This window comes from Alligator mississippiensis, chromosome 6 (assembly GCF_030867095.1).
Source record: "Alligator mississippiensis isolate rAllMis1 chromosome 6, rAllMis1, whole genome shotgun sequence".
NCBI lineage: Eukaryota > Metazoa > Chordata > Crocodylia > Alligatoridae > Alligator > Alligator mississippiensis.
This window is the reverse complement of record NC_081829.1, coordinates 40,558,734-40,575,990: the sequence shown is the minus strand read 5'-3', so window position 1 is coordinate 40,575,990 and position 17,257 is coordinate 40,558,734. Positions and strand designations below refer to the sequence as shown.

Genomic DNA, 17,257 nt, shown 5'->3' with positions numbered 1-17,257 from the left:
TTCTGAGCAGGGACCAGATCATCCCCCCCACCGGGATCCCCAACGGTCCCAGGGGAGGCACAGCCAGGCCCAGGGTCAGTGAGGACTTAGGGAACTTCTGGTGGGACTAGTTGTGTTCAAATCAGCAGGTCCTGACGATCTCCACCCCAGAGTGCTGAAGGAATTAGCAGAGGTCATTGCGGGACCCTTGGCACAGCTTTATGAGCACTTGTGGTGCTCTGGTGAGGTGCCAGAGAACTGAAAAAGGGCCAATGTGGTCCCCATTTTCAAAAAAGGGCGGAAGGAGGACCCAGGAAACTATAGGCCCGTTAGTCTTACCACAGTCCTGGGAAAGCTCTTTGAGAAAATTATCCAGGTTCATATCTGTGAGGGACCAGCAGGAGAGATTATGCTTAGGGGCAACCAACATTGCCCTTAAGCATAATCATTCATTATGAGGCAGGTCCTGTCAGACCAACCTGGTGGCCTTCTATGACCAGGTCACAAAATCTTTGGATCCAGGTGTTGTGGTGGCCTTAGTCTGTCTGGACTTTAGGAAGGCCTTTGACACTGTCTCTCACCCCATTCTCATTAAAAAATTAGGCGACTGTGGTGTCGATGCCTACACGGTCAGATGGGTCACTAATTGGCAGGAGGGTCACACCAGAGAGTGGTGGTGGATGGGTCTTTTTCGACCTCGAGGGATGTGGGCAGTGGGGTTCCCAGGGCTCAGTCCTTCGGCCCGCACTGTTCAACATCTTCATCAACGACTTGGACGAGGGGATGAAAAGCACCTTGTTCAAATTCGTAGATGACACTAAGATGTGGGGAGAAGTGGACATGGTGGAAGAGAGGGATAGGCTACAAGTAGACCTGCACAGGTTACAGAGTTGGGCGGATGAGACTAGGATGGGTTTCAATACTGACAAATGCAAGATATTGCACCTGGGGAGGAAGAACCAGCAGCATACCTACAGGCTGGGGAACTCCCTTCTCATCAGCACAGAGACAGAAAAGGATCTTAGAGTCACTATTGATCCCAAGATGAACATGGGCTGCCAATGTGGGGATGCAGTCAGGAAGGCTAACTGTACCTTGTCATGCATCCATAGATGCATCATGAGCGGGTCTAAGGAGGTGATCCTCCTCCTCTATGTGACATTGATCAGGTCGCAGTTGGAGTATTGCATTCAGTTCTGGGTGCTGCACTTCAGGAGGGATGTGGACAGCATCGAGAGGGTCCAAAGGAGGGCCACTCACATGATCAGGGGGCAGCAAGGCAGGCCCTACAAGGGGAGACTATGGGACCTGAACCTGTTCAGCCTCCACAAGAGAAGGTTTAGAGGGGATCTGGTGGCCACTTATAACCTGATCAAGGGGGACCAGCAGGCAATGGGAGAGTCCCTGTTCCCCCGAGCACTACCAGGAGTGACAAGAAATAACAGTCACAAGCTGGCAGAGGGTAGATTCAGGCTAGACATCAGGAGGCACTACTTCACGGTCAGGGCAGCTAGGATCTGGAACCAACTTCCAAGGGAAGTGGTGCTTGCTTCTACCTTGGGGGTCTTCAAAAGGAGACTAGATAGACACCTAGCTGGGGTCATTTGACCCCAGCATTCTTTCCTGCCCATGGCAGGGGATTGGATTTGATGTCCCTTCCAACCCTACCAGCTATGAAAGTATAATTCTCACTCATCTTCTGGAATTTTGAATATGGCCACCACAATATACCTGCTCAGAGAATAATTCCTCATTGCCTTTTGGTGTCTTTATTACAGTTCATGATAAATGCTTTGGAGAGCTATGGTGCCTATTGTAGCTGGACTGGGATCAGTACAAAGAAGTCCAGATTCTGGGAAAGTATCACCCACTAGAAGTATCTGCGAACATCAGGGAACATGCAGGGTGGAAGTATCTTCCACATGATCCGGAAAGATATTCAGACATCCCTTCCTGTTATACAGCGGAGGCCAGGGGCCTAGAGAGAGTAAGGGGCAGCGGGGGGGGCAAGGTGAAGCCTGCAGTTTGCGGGGTTTATGGCCTGCCTGCTTGCCTATAAATACTCACTAACCTGTCAGTTTCACCATGTCACCTAGGACTGTGTGAGTTGGCAGCAATCCGATCCGGCTTCAGATCTGGCCGCTTTGGATGGCAGCGATCCGATCCGGAGCTCTGGACCGGGTTTCCGCCTCGATCCGGTTGAAGCAGCTCAGAAGCTTTGGAGCCACTTCAGAGATTCGGCCATCGGGTATAATAGGGAATCAATGAAATATCTATAACTTTGTTGTTTTTTGTCCAATTTGGATGAAACTTGCAGGGGTGGTAGCCTCTGCTGAGAGCATGAAGCTGTGCAGGGGTTTTGGGGGAAATGTACTCCAAATTCTTGAAAGCCAAACACATGTCACGTGTAGGAGTTACACCACGTGGGAAGGGGGGGGGGTCAAAACTGCAGGGGTGGTAGCCCCTGGTGAGGCCACAAAGCCTGCCAAGTTTCAAGAAGATTGGTGCAGGGATTTTGGGGAAACTGTACCCCAAATTCTTGAAAGCAAAACTCCTGTCATGTCTAGGTGTTACAACACGGGGGGTCAAAACTGCAGGGCTGGTAGCTCTTACTGAGGCCACAAAGCCTGCCAAGTTTCAAGAAGATAGGTGCAGAGGCTTGGGAGGAACTGCACCCCAAGCTGCGGACAAGCAAAACTCATGCCATGGGTGACCCTGTGTGTGTTAAGGCTCAGTGGGGTGACAGCTGCAGGGATGGTAGCCCTTGCTGTGGCCACGAAGCCTGCCAGCTGTTGAGGAGATCAGTGCAGGGAGGTTCTGGAGCCCTGCATCCCTAGCGGCTGACAGACAAAACTCATGACATGGGTGCTTGTGGGACTGACTGTCTTGGGGCAGTTGATTGTCTGTATTGATTATTTCCTCTCCTAGTCTGGTTTTGTAGGTGTTAACTGATGGTAATTAACAGGCTACATTAGCTAGGTCCTGTGTATCGAGCTGGTCCCTGAATGAATCATGACTGATTGGTAACTGGTAACACAGTAGCTTAGCAGCCAGGCCTGCAGTAGTGTCTCCCATGCCCCAAGACAGAGACAGATACAGTTGCACAAGCATCCATGTCACGAGTTTTGTCTGTCAGCAGCTAGGGGTGCAGGGCCCCAGAACCCCCCTGCACCGATCTCCTCGACAGCTGGCAGGCTTTGTGGCCACAGCAGGGGCTACCATCCCTGCAGCTGTCACCCTGCTGCGCCTTAACACACACAGTGTCATCCATGTCACGAGTTTTGCTTGTATGCAGCTTGAGGCACAGTTCCTCCCAAACCCCTGCACCGATCTTCTTGAAACTTGGCAGGCTTTGTGGCCTCAGCAAAAGCTACCACCCTGGCAGTTTTGACCCCCCTGTGGTGTAACACATACGTGTGACAGGAGTTTTGCTTTCAAGAATTTGGGGCACAGTTCCCCCCAAACCCCTACACTGATTTTTCTTGAAACTTGGCAGACTTTGTGGCCTCAGCAGAGGCTAACACCTAGACGTGACATGAGTTTTTCTTTCAAGAATATGGGGTTCACTTCACCCAAAACCCCTAAACCGATATTCTTGAAACTAGGCAGGCTTCATGCTCCCTGAAGAGTCTACTGCCCCTGAAAATTTCATCCAAATTGGACAAAAAACAACAAAGTTATAGATATTTTATTGTTTCCCCATTATACCCTATGGCTGGATCTCTGAGGCAGCTCCGAGGTGGCTCCAAAGCACTTTGGAAGCTCTGAACCACTTGGGGAAGCCTAACGAGGCCAGCGCTTCAATTTGGACATGCTGTTTCAGATGCCAAAGTGTCCAAAGCTTCTCTGGATCTGAAGCTGTATCCAAAGCCTCGCACAGCCTTAATGTCACCCACTTATCTCACAAGGCAAATTACTCTTACTTTTGCAGGCAGATAGGAGCATGTGTGGAAGAACTCTGCACAGCAGGTAGATAAATAGAGCATTTCCCAAAAGTGGTTTCCAGTATATTTTGGAAAGCTGTTTCCTTAGCAGATCAAGACTTCACTGCTTGTTCTCATGAAGTTTCATCTTTATTAGGCATTCTACACTAGTGCCAGATATGTATTTGGCTGAAGTGTGTGTCTGCAAACAAACTGAGCAGCTAACACAGAACTACCAAAATCAAGTAGTGCAGTGGTGCTCAACCTGTAGCCCATGGAGCAGATCTGGCCCTCAAAGCCAGGCCATCTGGTCTGTGCAACTCCTCACAGATCCTGAAATTGGGCAGCAGGGGGAATGGTGGCAGGATCCCACTTGCAGTAGTGGGGGACCAGTGACAATGTTAATTGCTGTAGCTCTCAGAACTATGGCAAGTAATGCTGCCATAGCTCCCCTGCTGCTAAATTTGAGAACCCATGGGGAATCCCATGGGCTGAATGACATGGCTCCACACACTGCATCTGGGCTGGCGCATGGATAAAGTTGGCATGCAGAATCAGGTTGGCACTGTGGTCAGATTCACTGCACAGGGCTAGGCTGGCACACTGGGTCACACCCATGCACCTGTGCTGACCCTGTGCTAGATCTGACCCACAGGCCAACCATATGAGCCAGATTTAACACACAGACTAGCCCCACACCACTCATCCAGCCTGCAGGGCCAGAAGGTCGAGCACCACAGTGATAGTGCATTGCAACCTGCAGTAGACTTATACACAGTACATCTACAAATGGGATTTCCAAGGCATGTCAACTGTGCCATATATGGCCCTGAACTTTTATGTTCAGTATAGAATTCTTCAAAGAATCTGTCTCTAAGCATAAATTACAAAAGAATTATTTGTTTTTCATGAAATAATGTTGTGTAAGCATTATGTTTTGGGTACTTAAGAAAATGAATACTATCTTTAGCATAAAAATGTTGTACTCACAGAAATAGCCCTCCCACCAGCCTCAACATAGTCTATAAAGCCTACAGTTTCTTAACTATATTCTTATGATTTTGTTCAACAACTAATTCATAATAACCATGAGATGGAAAAACAGTTTTATTTTTAGTTTAGCAGAAAAATGGGATTAACATACCGATAGAGAAGACTTTTCTTCAATCATTGCTTTTACAAAAGCTAAAGCTTCTGAAGTAGCAGACCTAATATTGTCAACTCTCCCCTCTTCAAATCGCCTTATAGAAGCACTTTCATAGGTGGGAACAAGTCTCCCGTGGCATCTGAGAGAATGAAATAGAAAAAACCAAGGAATCATTGTTTTCAGAGAATCATAAAGGCAAAATGATATAGAGGCTCAGTAGGTTTTATTTTTACAACCTTGATTTTATTTTTATGTAGTATTTCATTTTAATGATAATAGAATTCTATACGAAAATTACAAAAAAGATGAATGCTAGCTCCCTTCTAATACAATGAGCTGTAAGGAATTGGGTATATTTTAGTTATATAGTGCTAGTAAAAGAAATATGTGTTTGTGCAAAAACAAAGCTAGTGAAACTAGAATTTACTGAAAGATATCAACAGCTGTTTTATTGGCATGGCACAATAAAATAATTCTGTGATTAATCATTTACTTAAAGGACTAGAACATGTTTTATTGAAACAAGAAAGTTTGCATGGCATGGAGCATGTGTGTGTATGTGTCTGACAGAAATTAAAATGGGTGAAGAATGCCATTTCATATTTAGATTCAAAGGTGAAAACAGAAGTGTTACTATGTATTTCTACTCTTGTGCCTTTGCAACTAGGTGTCTAACTGCTGTGCCCCACTGAAGGAATTCTATAAATCACTTTGACTTATTCAGACTGCTGTTGAATTAGGGCTCCTGGTTACAGCACAATTGTCCTGGAACCGTAACTTAACTCAGACCTAGAAACTCCACTGAGATTTTAGCTACAAACAAATTTGACACCTGTTGACTATGATAAGGTGGAAGACCATTCCAGGATTTAATTAGATGAGACTGGGAATTGTTGGTATAATAACCCATACTGTGAAAAACCACACAACTGGTTTAGCCTGGAATTTTAATTGTCCTAATAAGCTATGAATAATGAAGGCTTTAACAGTGGAAAAAGCCCTGGGTAACTCTTAATTTCAAAGCTTACAGTATCCAGGGAAAGTCCAAGACCAGTTTGTCAGCTGTACCATCCATAATGCTCTGCAAGAGTAATGCATACTGTTGAGATATGTTGATAAAATCACAGTTGCTGTCTATTAGTGGAGAGGTGAGGGCATTGTGAGGGGATATCCAGATCCTTGTGGGTCTGTGGCAGAGTTTCCTTCCAGAGTGCTGGCTGACAACATGGACAAGTGCTTGCTGAAACCCTCTTAATTGGGGGCTTCAGACTCCTTCTCTTGACACCTTAGAGTATCATGAATGAGGTGATAGCCCATCATTCCCTTCACATACAGTGATGGTGAAGGTACAGGTGTTGGGGTATGGGAGAGAGAGGCAGGCAAAATGAAAGGGAGACTGAAAGGGGGTGAGACCAGAAAATGGAGTGTGAGTGGTGGAATGGAGGTGATCATGAATGTGGGCTGCTGGGTGAGTTAGGAGGGAGGGAGTTATAGAAAAAGATAAGGCAGATGATGGAAGAGAGAGAGATTGTGTACATGGGTTGTATGTTTTGCTCAGACAGTCACTGACTTCATACACATACAAAGAAATTAGAAACCATACTGGTCTAAACTGCATAAATTCCTTGGACCCAGCCTGTATATGAAGAGAAGTGGCAGACTGGATTGGAATAATTTGTGTATGTGTTAGCATCTGCAGCTTGACTGTATCCATTTAGATGCCAGTATTCTTTCCCCAGGACTTTCCTTAAACTAAACCTTCTACTCAGTCATGTCCTTACTCAGTTAAAACTTTCATTTGTGTCCTCTAACTATGCATAATTATGAGTGAGGCACAGAACTGGGTCTCATTTCATGACACTGTGTTGAATTTGAATTTAACTTGGATTATAATAGAAAAATTAGATATGCAATTTTTATCATCTTTATCTGCTATAAGAACTTGCTTCTCTTCAGGTTTTTAAATGTGTTGTAGCTTTATGATTACTACCAGAATATACGTCTCGCTTATTCTTCTGGTTAACTCAAATGTTTTCATTTCAGTTGAGAAACAAGTATTCCAAATAAGTGGCATGCTACTTGTCAAAGCAAAGTGGGTTCTACTGTGGGTTAAGACAGGATGGATTTCTATCCTGATTTTAAAGGGTCCAGACATGCATCCTTGAGGCAGACATAACTTGCTTTCATGCTAAAGAAAGTGTGTTTATGTGCACAGTGTAGGATTGGGCCTTTGAGACAACTGCGTTATTGCAGATTTGTTCTTGTGGTAACTTATTCCTATTAAGTAAATTAACATACCTGTAAAAGGCTAGTTGAAGTGCTACTTGAATGTAGGCATCTGGGCTAATCTTTTGTTTCTTGATAAACTCTTTTCCATAGTATTCAAAGTTATAAGCAATAAAATCTAGATTCTTTACTATCCTAAAAAAAAATAAAGTTGTTTTATTGCAGCAGAAGTTTATGAGATACAATTCTTAGAGAACCTTTTGAAAACATTTTTGTGTTACAAAGTTTGCAATGTTTAAATAATGGCTAGACTATCAAATGCACACCATAACTTATTATGGACTTCCATTTTAAAGAAATGGCACCTTTTGTTTATTTAGAAATAAAACTAGTCCTTTGGTATCTGGAATGGTTTAATACCTGACACATATATGTTAGCACCATCTAATGTGATTGCATGGGCAAAAACATAACAGATTTGACATAACAAAAACATTTGACTATCTGCATGTCTATATTCATTTTCTAGTGAACGTCAGAAAATAGGTTGAATCTTAAAAACCACCATTTAATCCTGTTGTAGAATTCAGGTATAGTCCTGAAAATCCATCCCAGAAGAGCTAGCATGGGTACATGCAAATTACATTCTTTAATTCAAATTGTTCAAGCCAGTTATTTAACACTTTCTTATATACATTCCCCCACATTTTTCATGCAGCTTTAAAAACAGAGGCCACTGTTTGCAATCTATGCAAATAATAAATGCCTTACTAGATTTATTTCCTGTGATATTTGTTGTTACTATATCTATATCTATATATCTATATATATAGGCTACCAATCCTGGTAACTGTTGAGCATCTTCAGCTTGTGTGGGAGTTGAGGGTAATCAGTACTACTTTGGATTAGGTGCCGTAATGCATTACTAGTCCTAAGGCTACACACTTGCAACGGTGGGTCATTAAAGCCATTGAAATTTGCAGTACCTTTGAAGTTTTTCTGCTGCTGAAGATAGGTGTCCCTGAACTTCTGGAGAACACTTCCATCGTAATCGCCTTGGAGCAGGAAGCTCACTTACAGAATCAGCTCTGACTAACTTCTTACAGCTTTCCTTCCTGCAAATACGTGACAGAATATACATTAACGACCTGAGTGACAACCTGCCTGTTACGAAAGGTGCTCTTAGCATGTTCTGGGTAAATAATTACTTCTTAGCCTGTCAGAGAAAAATCAAAGTGATCTCTCTTTGTTTTGCAGGGTCAAATATACAAATTCAGTAGGCCGAATTCTGATATTATAGTAGTATAAATTAAGAGTAATCCCAAAGAAACCAGTTTGGGTGTTTTCAAAATCCATGATCTTAATTTGGGTTACGCACTCCTTTACTGAGCCAAAACCTGGTAATTTGAAGGGCAAAAACTCCCATTGATATCAAGACAACTAGAATTTGGTTCATTAAAAAGAAGTGAAAGAAAAGAAATTATCTGAATTGTAATCTGCATTTCCAGTTGTTATGAACCATAGTGAAGCATGCATAGCCACTGTGTGGAGATGGTACTTCAATATTGATTTGCAAATGGGGGTGAAGTGCACCTTGGCCTTCATCCGTCCTCATGCACAGAGCTGGTTTTTACCGAGTGGGAATTCTAGGAAATTTGGAGGAGGTTCTGATTCCTTTTTCTTTTGGGTACCTGAACTTCTTTCAAACATTCAGAAGGCCAAATAAAGGTTTATGAGCAAAAATATATCTGGATCCTTTCTTGTTGTGGTAATAATGAGGGAGGACTCACATGTGCTTGAGCAAATGTTCGGTGCATTGTACCAGGACGATCCCATCAAAAGGAGAGTGTTCACACACTGTACCACACACTCCATCTCTTCCCACTACAAACTGATGAGGGAAATACCATCACATATATGACATCAGTAGGATCATTCAGTGATACAAACAAAGCAATATACACTGGCAACATAATGAGAGTGTCGCAGGGCACCTCAGTGCCTGCTCCTAGAGAGGAGAAACTGCCAGGGAGAGAACCCTGGCAGAGCCAATTGAGCACAGCTGCAGGTTGTTGGAGCAACTAAGGGGAGCCAGCTGGCCAGAAGGGGGCAGGGCCTGGCCTTTATAAAGTCCAGGGCCGAATCCAGGCTGGCAGTTCTCTGCCAGCAGCCGGAGAGGCAGGAGCTTCCTCAGCCGAGATATGGGGAGAAGCCCGACGGGCAAGTACAGCTCATGATAGCCCTGAGAGGATTGGGCACTATGGTTAGCCAGGGGGGCTTTATGTTTGTGTTATAGCCAGGAGGCTCTAGTTTACGTTTGGCTCTGTATATTACACCCGGAGGCTTGGGTGAGGCTGTAGGGGTTGGAGGAGGCCTCAATCACAAGGACCCCAGAGAGTGTGGGGTGCCCTAGCACCAAGAGGGCGCATTATTTTCATAGCGCCAGGGAAGGCGCAGCTCGCACGCCAGTGCGTGAGCAACTGGCGGCGAGGAGCGCGGCCAGTGGGTCGCGGGTGCAACCTGTAGGTTGCAGACGGGGACCTAGACCCCGGATTGCGTGTGGGGGAACATAGACCCCGGCCCCAGGAAAGGGGCGGTATTATTGAGTAGCCCAGAGTGGGCATGGCGAGCCCCAAAGAGGGGGAGCGCCATACTGAGGAGCCCTAGAGAGAGGGGCAATTACTGAGAAGCCCGAGACGGGTATAGCGAGCCCGGCCGCAGGCTAGTGCGGTAACACCCCTCAGACTGAGGTAGGGCGCTGCGGTTGCCCCGAAAAGACAGGGAGTAGCAGTGCGGTGAGCCAGGGTCAGAGAGGGTGCCCGTGCGGTTGGCCCATAGGACCGGAGGCCCGCTAGAGAGTCCCTGAGCGGAACCACACTGGCAGGGGAGGCCCAGAGTGGGCTAGACGAGAGTCCCAGCAAGAGGCTGGGTACGAGAGGGGGAGCCCAGAGTGGGCCACATTAGAGAGGAGGCCCGGGAAGCGGGCGTACAGACCGGACAACGTCTATTACATCTGCGAGGCTTGGGGCGTGGTATTAGGGGTTGGTAGGAGCCACGCATAGCCCATAAGGCTAGGGTGTCCGAGGAACACCCACCGTATCGGGAGACCCCCAGGGGGTCCGGAAGAACTGCGGGGACAGAGGTCCCGAGTAGCTGTGCCCAGGGAAGACACAAGGCAGCCTCCCAACATTATATTGACCAACAAGACGTGGCGGGCGAGAATTAGAGGGTGTCTTGGGCCGGCCTGACACGGAGCGAGGGACCTCAAGGAGATCACGGCCCTCTGTGGGGATCCCGCCGTGACAGAGAGGAATTGTTTTGCCCTGTTTTGTTATTGGAATGCATCTGGACCCTGATGTCATCTAGAGGTCTACTAGAATCAGAGTGTTGGGAAAACTTCATGTTACACTGAAAGACCTGGCTTTCAGTCATTATATTGTTTCGGAATCAGTCTTGGAAAGTTCTTGAAATTAGCAACTTTTATTGATCTCAGTGGAAAATGGAATTAGCTTTTGCCTTCATGACAGAGTAAATCATCTCCTAAAGAGAAGGAAAATGGCCCCCATTTCTCAGTTTCTGGACATGCCCCAAGGCAGGTTTGTGCTACAAAAGCCCCTTTATTGTCTTATTTTACTATTGGTATTCATTTGCATCACACCACCCAGTGGGCTTTTAATTGGTATCTCTATCCTCTTTCCTTCAGCGCCTTTCTCATATTACTTTCTCCCTTTCTATATGTTATAGTCTTCATCCCCTTTTATTCTAAATTTTAATCTCATACAGATTGACATAATGGGATATGATTAGCCTGCTGCTCTTCACCTTTATTTTATATTCTCTTTGCAATCAACCAACAACAGACACTTTACACCAAACTGATTTTTTCCCACCAATTGTTGGTTGCCCTTTTGAGGAACATATTTTGTTCGGACATCTTTCAGCCTGTTCATGCTGTAAATTTCTGTCTTGTAAAAAATATCTGCCCAAACACAAAGAACATTTTATTACATCAAATATGAATGTCTACATAAGCTACTTAATTTCTAATGGTTACTATCCTGTTTTGAAAGAAGACAGATCATATGTGATTAAAAAGTCAATATACAAATATAGGGACATTTAAAATTTATTGATGCCCCATTGAAAAACTTATACAAATTTAGAAAAAAAAATCCTATTGTGTGAAAGGCTTTCTATACTTTGTACATTTTCAGGAATGAAAATAGTATCTCTGTTTCTTAGGGTTTCCTCTGTGCCTGTTATTTATTCCTTACATTAAATAAATTCAGCTCTCTATTTTACTCTCAGTTGCTATTAGTGAATGTGATGATGTTAATGAGGGCCAAATCAAGCCCATTATCCTTCATTTATGACATCATTAATTAGTGGCTGTGGAAGCAACAAGGGACTATGATTAGAAAGGAGATGATTCATTCTTAAAACAGTGTGTCGGCTGCTGAACCCATTTCTACTGGCCCAAATCAGGAATGACTACTGAAACAGAATTACACTAGTCTAAAACTGGTTTGGGTAAAGTCAGAATAATGTGCCTTGTTTTAATGTAAATACCTTAGCATTTTAAGGAAAGAGCAAGAGGCATCACAAACATGAAACAACGTACTGCAAAGTTATATCATTATTATAAAGACATAAAACTATGTCATTTTTCCTGGAGTTTTTCATGAGACATCAGCAGTTCTATCAGCCTGATAAGTATGTGATACATGACTGCACACTAGATCCTATCACAAAAGGTACAAATAATAGTGTGATGTTTTAAAATATGACAGTCAAACCATCGTGGTTAAAAGGATCTGAAAAATCCACACTTCCAAGAAGAACTCTTCCAGAATGTCATTTTACAAATAAATGATCCGTAACTGAAGGCTCAATACCTGGTTTAGTAAAAAAAGCTACACTATACTACTATAGTGTAGCTATACCACTATAGTGTATACTATACCACTATAGCTACTGTTTTTATACACCAGAAAAATAGTGTAAGATGAGGAAAAGTTGGATGCTCATCTTCTTTTCAGGTTCCTAATTTAACCTTTTTCTTTCATTTGGTATGGTATAAATGTGTTTCTGCATGCTGGACTCTGAAGGAGAACCATATTTTTTCAGGTGCATGGCTAAATGGTAACTTAACGAATTGTAAAACTGCATGTGTTTAGAAATGACAAAGAATGTACTCTGACACCTACACCTTTCATTCCCCAGGGAGATCAATAATCTTGCTTTCCTGTCTGTTTGGAGTCATTCTAAGTTTCAAAACCAATTCATCCCAGCGTTTTCCTTAATACGGTTCTCCTTCCAGTCTGTTGATTTCTGGTATGAGTATCCTTTACTAGTGGTCTATGCCTAAAGTTCCAAAGGAAATGAAAGCCCTCTTTAAAGTGCACTGCTCAAAGATGGAATGTTCATCATCTTAACTCCTGTGATGATCACCCTGATATGTAGGACTTGAGTCTTTAACGTGTATAATAGTAAGTATGTGTTAGCGTGCAGCAAGGACTTACCTGCATGGGTTTGTCATACCAGCGATTGGCACCATTTTTATCATCGCCTCCCCCATGTAGGAGTTGCAAAGCCATGTTTGTGTCATTGATTTCTATCCCACTTGGGCTGTCCAGGCATACCAGGCACATACAGCGTTCAATCATGTCAAGAGAATCTCGATTGGTAGAGTCTGTGGATACAGCATTAAAATGTTTACAACTCTACTATGGTAGCTGGAGGGGTGCACAGTGCAATCACTGATATCAGATGCAGGATATTTCCTTCCCCTAGGAATTCAGTCTCTTGTGTTTATTTTGCCAAATAACTTACGGTAGTATCAACCTCCAAAAATTATCCACCCTGCAAATGGGGTCCATTTCATTACATTGTGGGGTTTTTATCATATTATTTTTTGCGTAGTGTAGATATATCAGTTAATTTTACTCCCATCACATTAGGAAATATTTGAACACAATGCACTTATATTGGTTTATTTGTGTTTTTTTTTAAATTGGGCTGTGACTTTTTTTCCCTTCTTTATAATGCATAAATACAAGAATGATTTATTTCACATTTTATCAGGGTTTAACTCAGAAGTAATAGGAACATAGAGCCTTGCCTTCTTTGGAAAGCTGGTTTGTGGTACAGGGTATTTATTTTGATCTCTTAAGCCCTGCATAGCTGCTTAAAAGTGTAGAATCTTTAACAAGACTATTTGCATTTGAAGTCGTGTTATTCATTAATTCATATTAAATTAGTGTTAACACAATCAAACAACCCCTCCAAAAATTTCAGATAATGACTTCAACTTCCATTTCCTTGTAAGAGCTCAGCTCTCACTCTTACTTCATTCAATGTTACTGGTAGAGCTGAGCAATTTTTTTTGTCAGATATGTGGTTCACTGAAAAATGCAGATTGGGTTTACCAAAACTTCTGCAAATCCCTATTTTTGCCAGATAGTTATGGCTGAAAAAACTTACCAAAAAGGAAAACATCAGCTACTAAATAGAAACAGTAAAACATTTCTGGTTTTAATTTTGAAGTTATATTTCATTTCAAAATTCACTAATATTTAATTTTATATATCTAAAGAAAACAACAAGCAACAACAAAACACATTACAAATACCATTTTTCTACTAAATTTTTGTTTCATTAGGAAAACCAGAACCATTTCTGTTTGAGAACACATTAATCACTTATTTGCACAGCACTAGTTATGCTAGTTTTGTGCTAGCTCTCCAGTCAGCATGCAGTGAAGAGGAAGAAGGCTATCCAAAAAGACTAGAAAGAAAACGGAGGCCAAGAACTATTTCAGGATATTGAATGAGTAGGTGCTTCATTGGCCCATTCTACAGGGCAGCTCCAACAAGAAACAGCTGGGATCCATTGACTGAAACTACCAAATAGTCTTGTGCACTCTTTGCTTGCCCTGGTTAGCCATTTCTCTCAAGAGTAATCTCACTGGTTTTAGTTACCTACAGGTAGCTTTAGGAAAAGACCCAAGGCTTGCCAATCTCAACAAGTGGTTTAAAATGTGGACCTTCAAATCCTGGTAAGTTCCTAAAGAGACTTTAGCTGAGTAGTTGTAAATGATGGTATGTATATATAAAATGCATGTTAGGAACCCATTTCTATATCTTAATTTTCAAGCCAGGTCTTCTGTTAAATTTAATTCCTCTGTAAAATGTATGGCACACAGTAAACACTGAGGTCTTGGTTGCTGTTTGTTGTCTCTTAAAAGCATCATGACATTTTTTTAATAAGAATAGATCTTGCTGCTGTGTCTTGAGTGATGAATCTCTTCTTTCCCCACTGTGCATCATTCTGAGTTATGTCAGAAGACCTTGCTTTGTGTGCAGTATTAAGTGCACTGGGATCCTTCAAGAAGGAGGTGCTATATAAATGTCTGATGTTACTTCTGTATACAGAAGCCACCTAGTATTTTAGAAGCAAAAACTGGCTGAAGAATTAATTACAAAATTGCCTTCCATGTTTTCTTACAGTTCAGTGTTTTGCTTATGTGACCTGACAGGCATATATATTTTATCATGGCTGCTGCCTACCCACCATCACCTAATATGCAACTTTTACTCTGACATATGGATTCAGGGTTCCTATTGCTTAGGTTTAGATGAAGTAAAATGAGGCTCCTATGTTAGAAACAGAGAAGCAATGGGAAACTGCCCTTGCAAATGAACCAGAACACGTCCAGAGAGGCAATCAGTCAAACACTGACAAGTTTATCATGTAAAGCAGAAAATGAACTGAAAAGAAATTGTGTACTGAAACTAGGGAGGGAAAATATTTCAAGAAGTAATGAAAATAAAGGACTAGCAGAGGAAAACAAGAACAATTTGTCTTGTTACTACCTTACCAAATGTGCTGGTTTACATTTAATAGTAAGTCAAACTTCTTAAAAAGCCTTTTTTAAAAGGGAAAGGTAGGAAGGGAGCAATGGACCAAACTTAGATAATGTGCATGTGAGGCTTCAGCAGAGTTATACTTGCTTATACCAGATCTCAGCTTGGATTTATGTATCTGATTAGAGCTGCAATATGAACTCACAATTAATTACTGTATAGGGAGGGAGATGACTGGTATCAAAAGTTCTCCTTATGTCCTTCACTGATACAGAAGCAATTTTTCTGCTCTACATTATTTTGATATTTATGTGAAGTCATGTAATAGAAAGCAATTCATCTGAAAATAGGGGTATTAATGGTGTTTTCAGAGATGATCTTAGTAAATATTCAGGAAACGGCAGAATGAGCTTTAGCGGTTATCTCTTGCTTTTCTTCCTTTCCAATGGAATGACCCTAATATAGCCAACTCCTGTGACTTTAACTCTTAAGTTTTACAATATTTACTGTTTTACTTAAAGCTCAAGTTATGAAAAAGGATGAGAAGGTAACATTCATTAAAATTAAAATATTTCTGCTATCATAAAGGCGGAAAAAAGATCGCAATTATGTTGTAGATGTATCCTGGAGGCTTAGGCACCAAAGGCAAGAAGGATTTTATTTTCCAAATCTCATGATTTTAAGACCATCTTGTTATAGATTCATAGATTCTAGGGTCGGAAGGGACCTCAGTAGATCATTGAGTCCGACCCCCTGCATAGGCAGGAAAGAGGACTGGGTCTAGATGACCCCAGCTAGATGCTTATCTAACCTCCTCTTGAAGACCCCCAGGGTAGGGGAGAGCACCACCTCCCTTGGGAGCCCATTTCTTAAGGCTTGTTGCCCGTTTCTTAAGGCTCAATTGGGAGTCATTTCTTAAGGCTTGTTGTATGAATTCTAAGTTGTTGGGATTGGCAGTCTTGCTGCACTGTCTTCTTAAAACTCAGACCAATAGAAAAATAGGTTCAGCTATATCAGCTCTTCGTGCAAATGTTAATACCAGTTTAGCTGAATGGGCGTTTCTTTCCTCTTTTTGCTTAAATTTGCCAGTTTGGTAGTTATGGTTTTTTTAACAGCATGTTTCTTCAATTCTTTTCTCTTCAATGTAACTGCAGTTCTCAAAGGAGCAATAAAACTAGGTGTCTGAAATGAGTCCTGAAGAAAATTTTAATGCTACTATATCTGAAGCAGTATCATTATTCATCTGGTTAAAAACATTTCTTGAGTCTAGCATATTGGTAAAAATATGCTTTGATTGTTTTGTTTTGTTTTTTGGAATATTGAGATCTATGAAACTGACTCATTCATATTTAGTAATATATTTTTAAAATATTTTTTTTTTTTTTTACCTCGGTGTCACTGATAATGGTTTGGCATTGGTTAATGGCACAGTGTTATGGGAAAGAAAATGCTGACAATTTTTATGTTGGATGTGACCTGTTGAATTCACTTTCCAGTACTGTGTATCCTTCATGAATTATAATCAAAGGACAGTTTGGGAAGTGATTAGGAAGAAATAAATTTGGATGAAATAGTACAATTTGCATAAGTTGAAATGTAAAATGTGTAGGCCCTTCTAGCATAGGTTCATATTATATTGTAAGCAGAGACTCTGGAGAACATTTGCAAACCAGAAAGGAAAAAAAACAGATGTGGAAGAAACTATGAACAGTCAAACAAAAGGAGGTGGCATTCCAAAGGAAATACTTTGTTTCTGTCAGAGGTTGTAGTTGTATGTAAAAATTTTCACTATTTGTTGTATGCAATAGGGGAAAATTCTTGTGTTCAGCAGGTTGAGTGTTTGCATGGATTTCAGTGATCTGTAGAATGGGAAACAAAATATGAAAAGCTGAGTATTTGATTAGAGTAATTCTGCATTTAATTGACAGTAATTAACTATCCTCTCAGTGAGCTGCAGGTACCTATATTTCTGTCTTTCCAGTGTCTTATTAGATACCATAGAATTATCTATAAATTTTAAACATATAGGGTGCTTCTACACATTGTCCTATGATGATGTTGTTACTACACAATGCTTTAGTACTTTCTTTTGGAAGTACTAACGCACAGCACAATAA

At 42.0% G+C, this 17,257-nt stretch overlaps 1 protein-coding gene across 1 annotated transcript in view; it reads right to left on the bottom strand.

The window, feature by feature from the left end:
• CHAT (choline O-acetyltransferase) overlaps positions 1 to 17,257 on the bottom strand; it is a 56,025-nt gene that overhangs the window by 18,387 nt on the left and 20,381 nt on the right. Inside the window, exons 7-11 of the mRNA XM_006270175.3 lie at positions 12,798 to 12,967; positions 9,066 to 9,166; positions 8,262 to 8,390; positions 7,348 to 7,470; positions 5,047 to 5,188 (exon numbers count right to left, since the gene is read on the bottom strand). Of these exons, the coding sequence (XP_006270237.1) occupies positions 5,047 to 5,188; positions 7,348 to 7,470; positions 8,262 to 8,390; positions 9,066 to 9,166; positions 12,798 to 12,967 (665 nt within the window). The remainder of the gene's footprint in view (positions 1 to 5,046; positions 5,189 to 7,347; positions 7,471 to 8,261; positions 8,391 to 9,065; positions 9,167 to 12,797; positions 12,968 to 17,257) is intronic.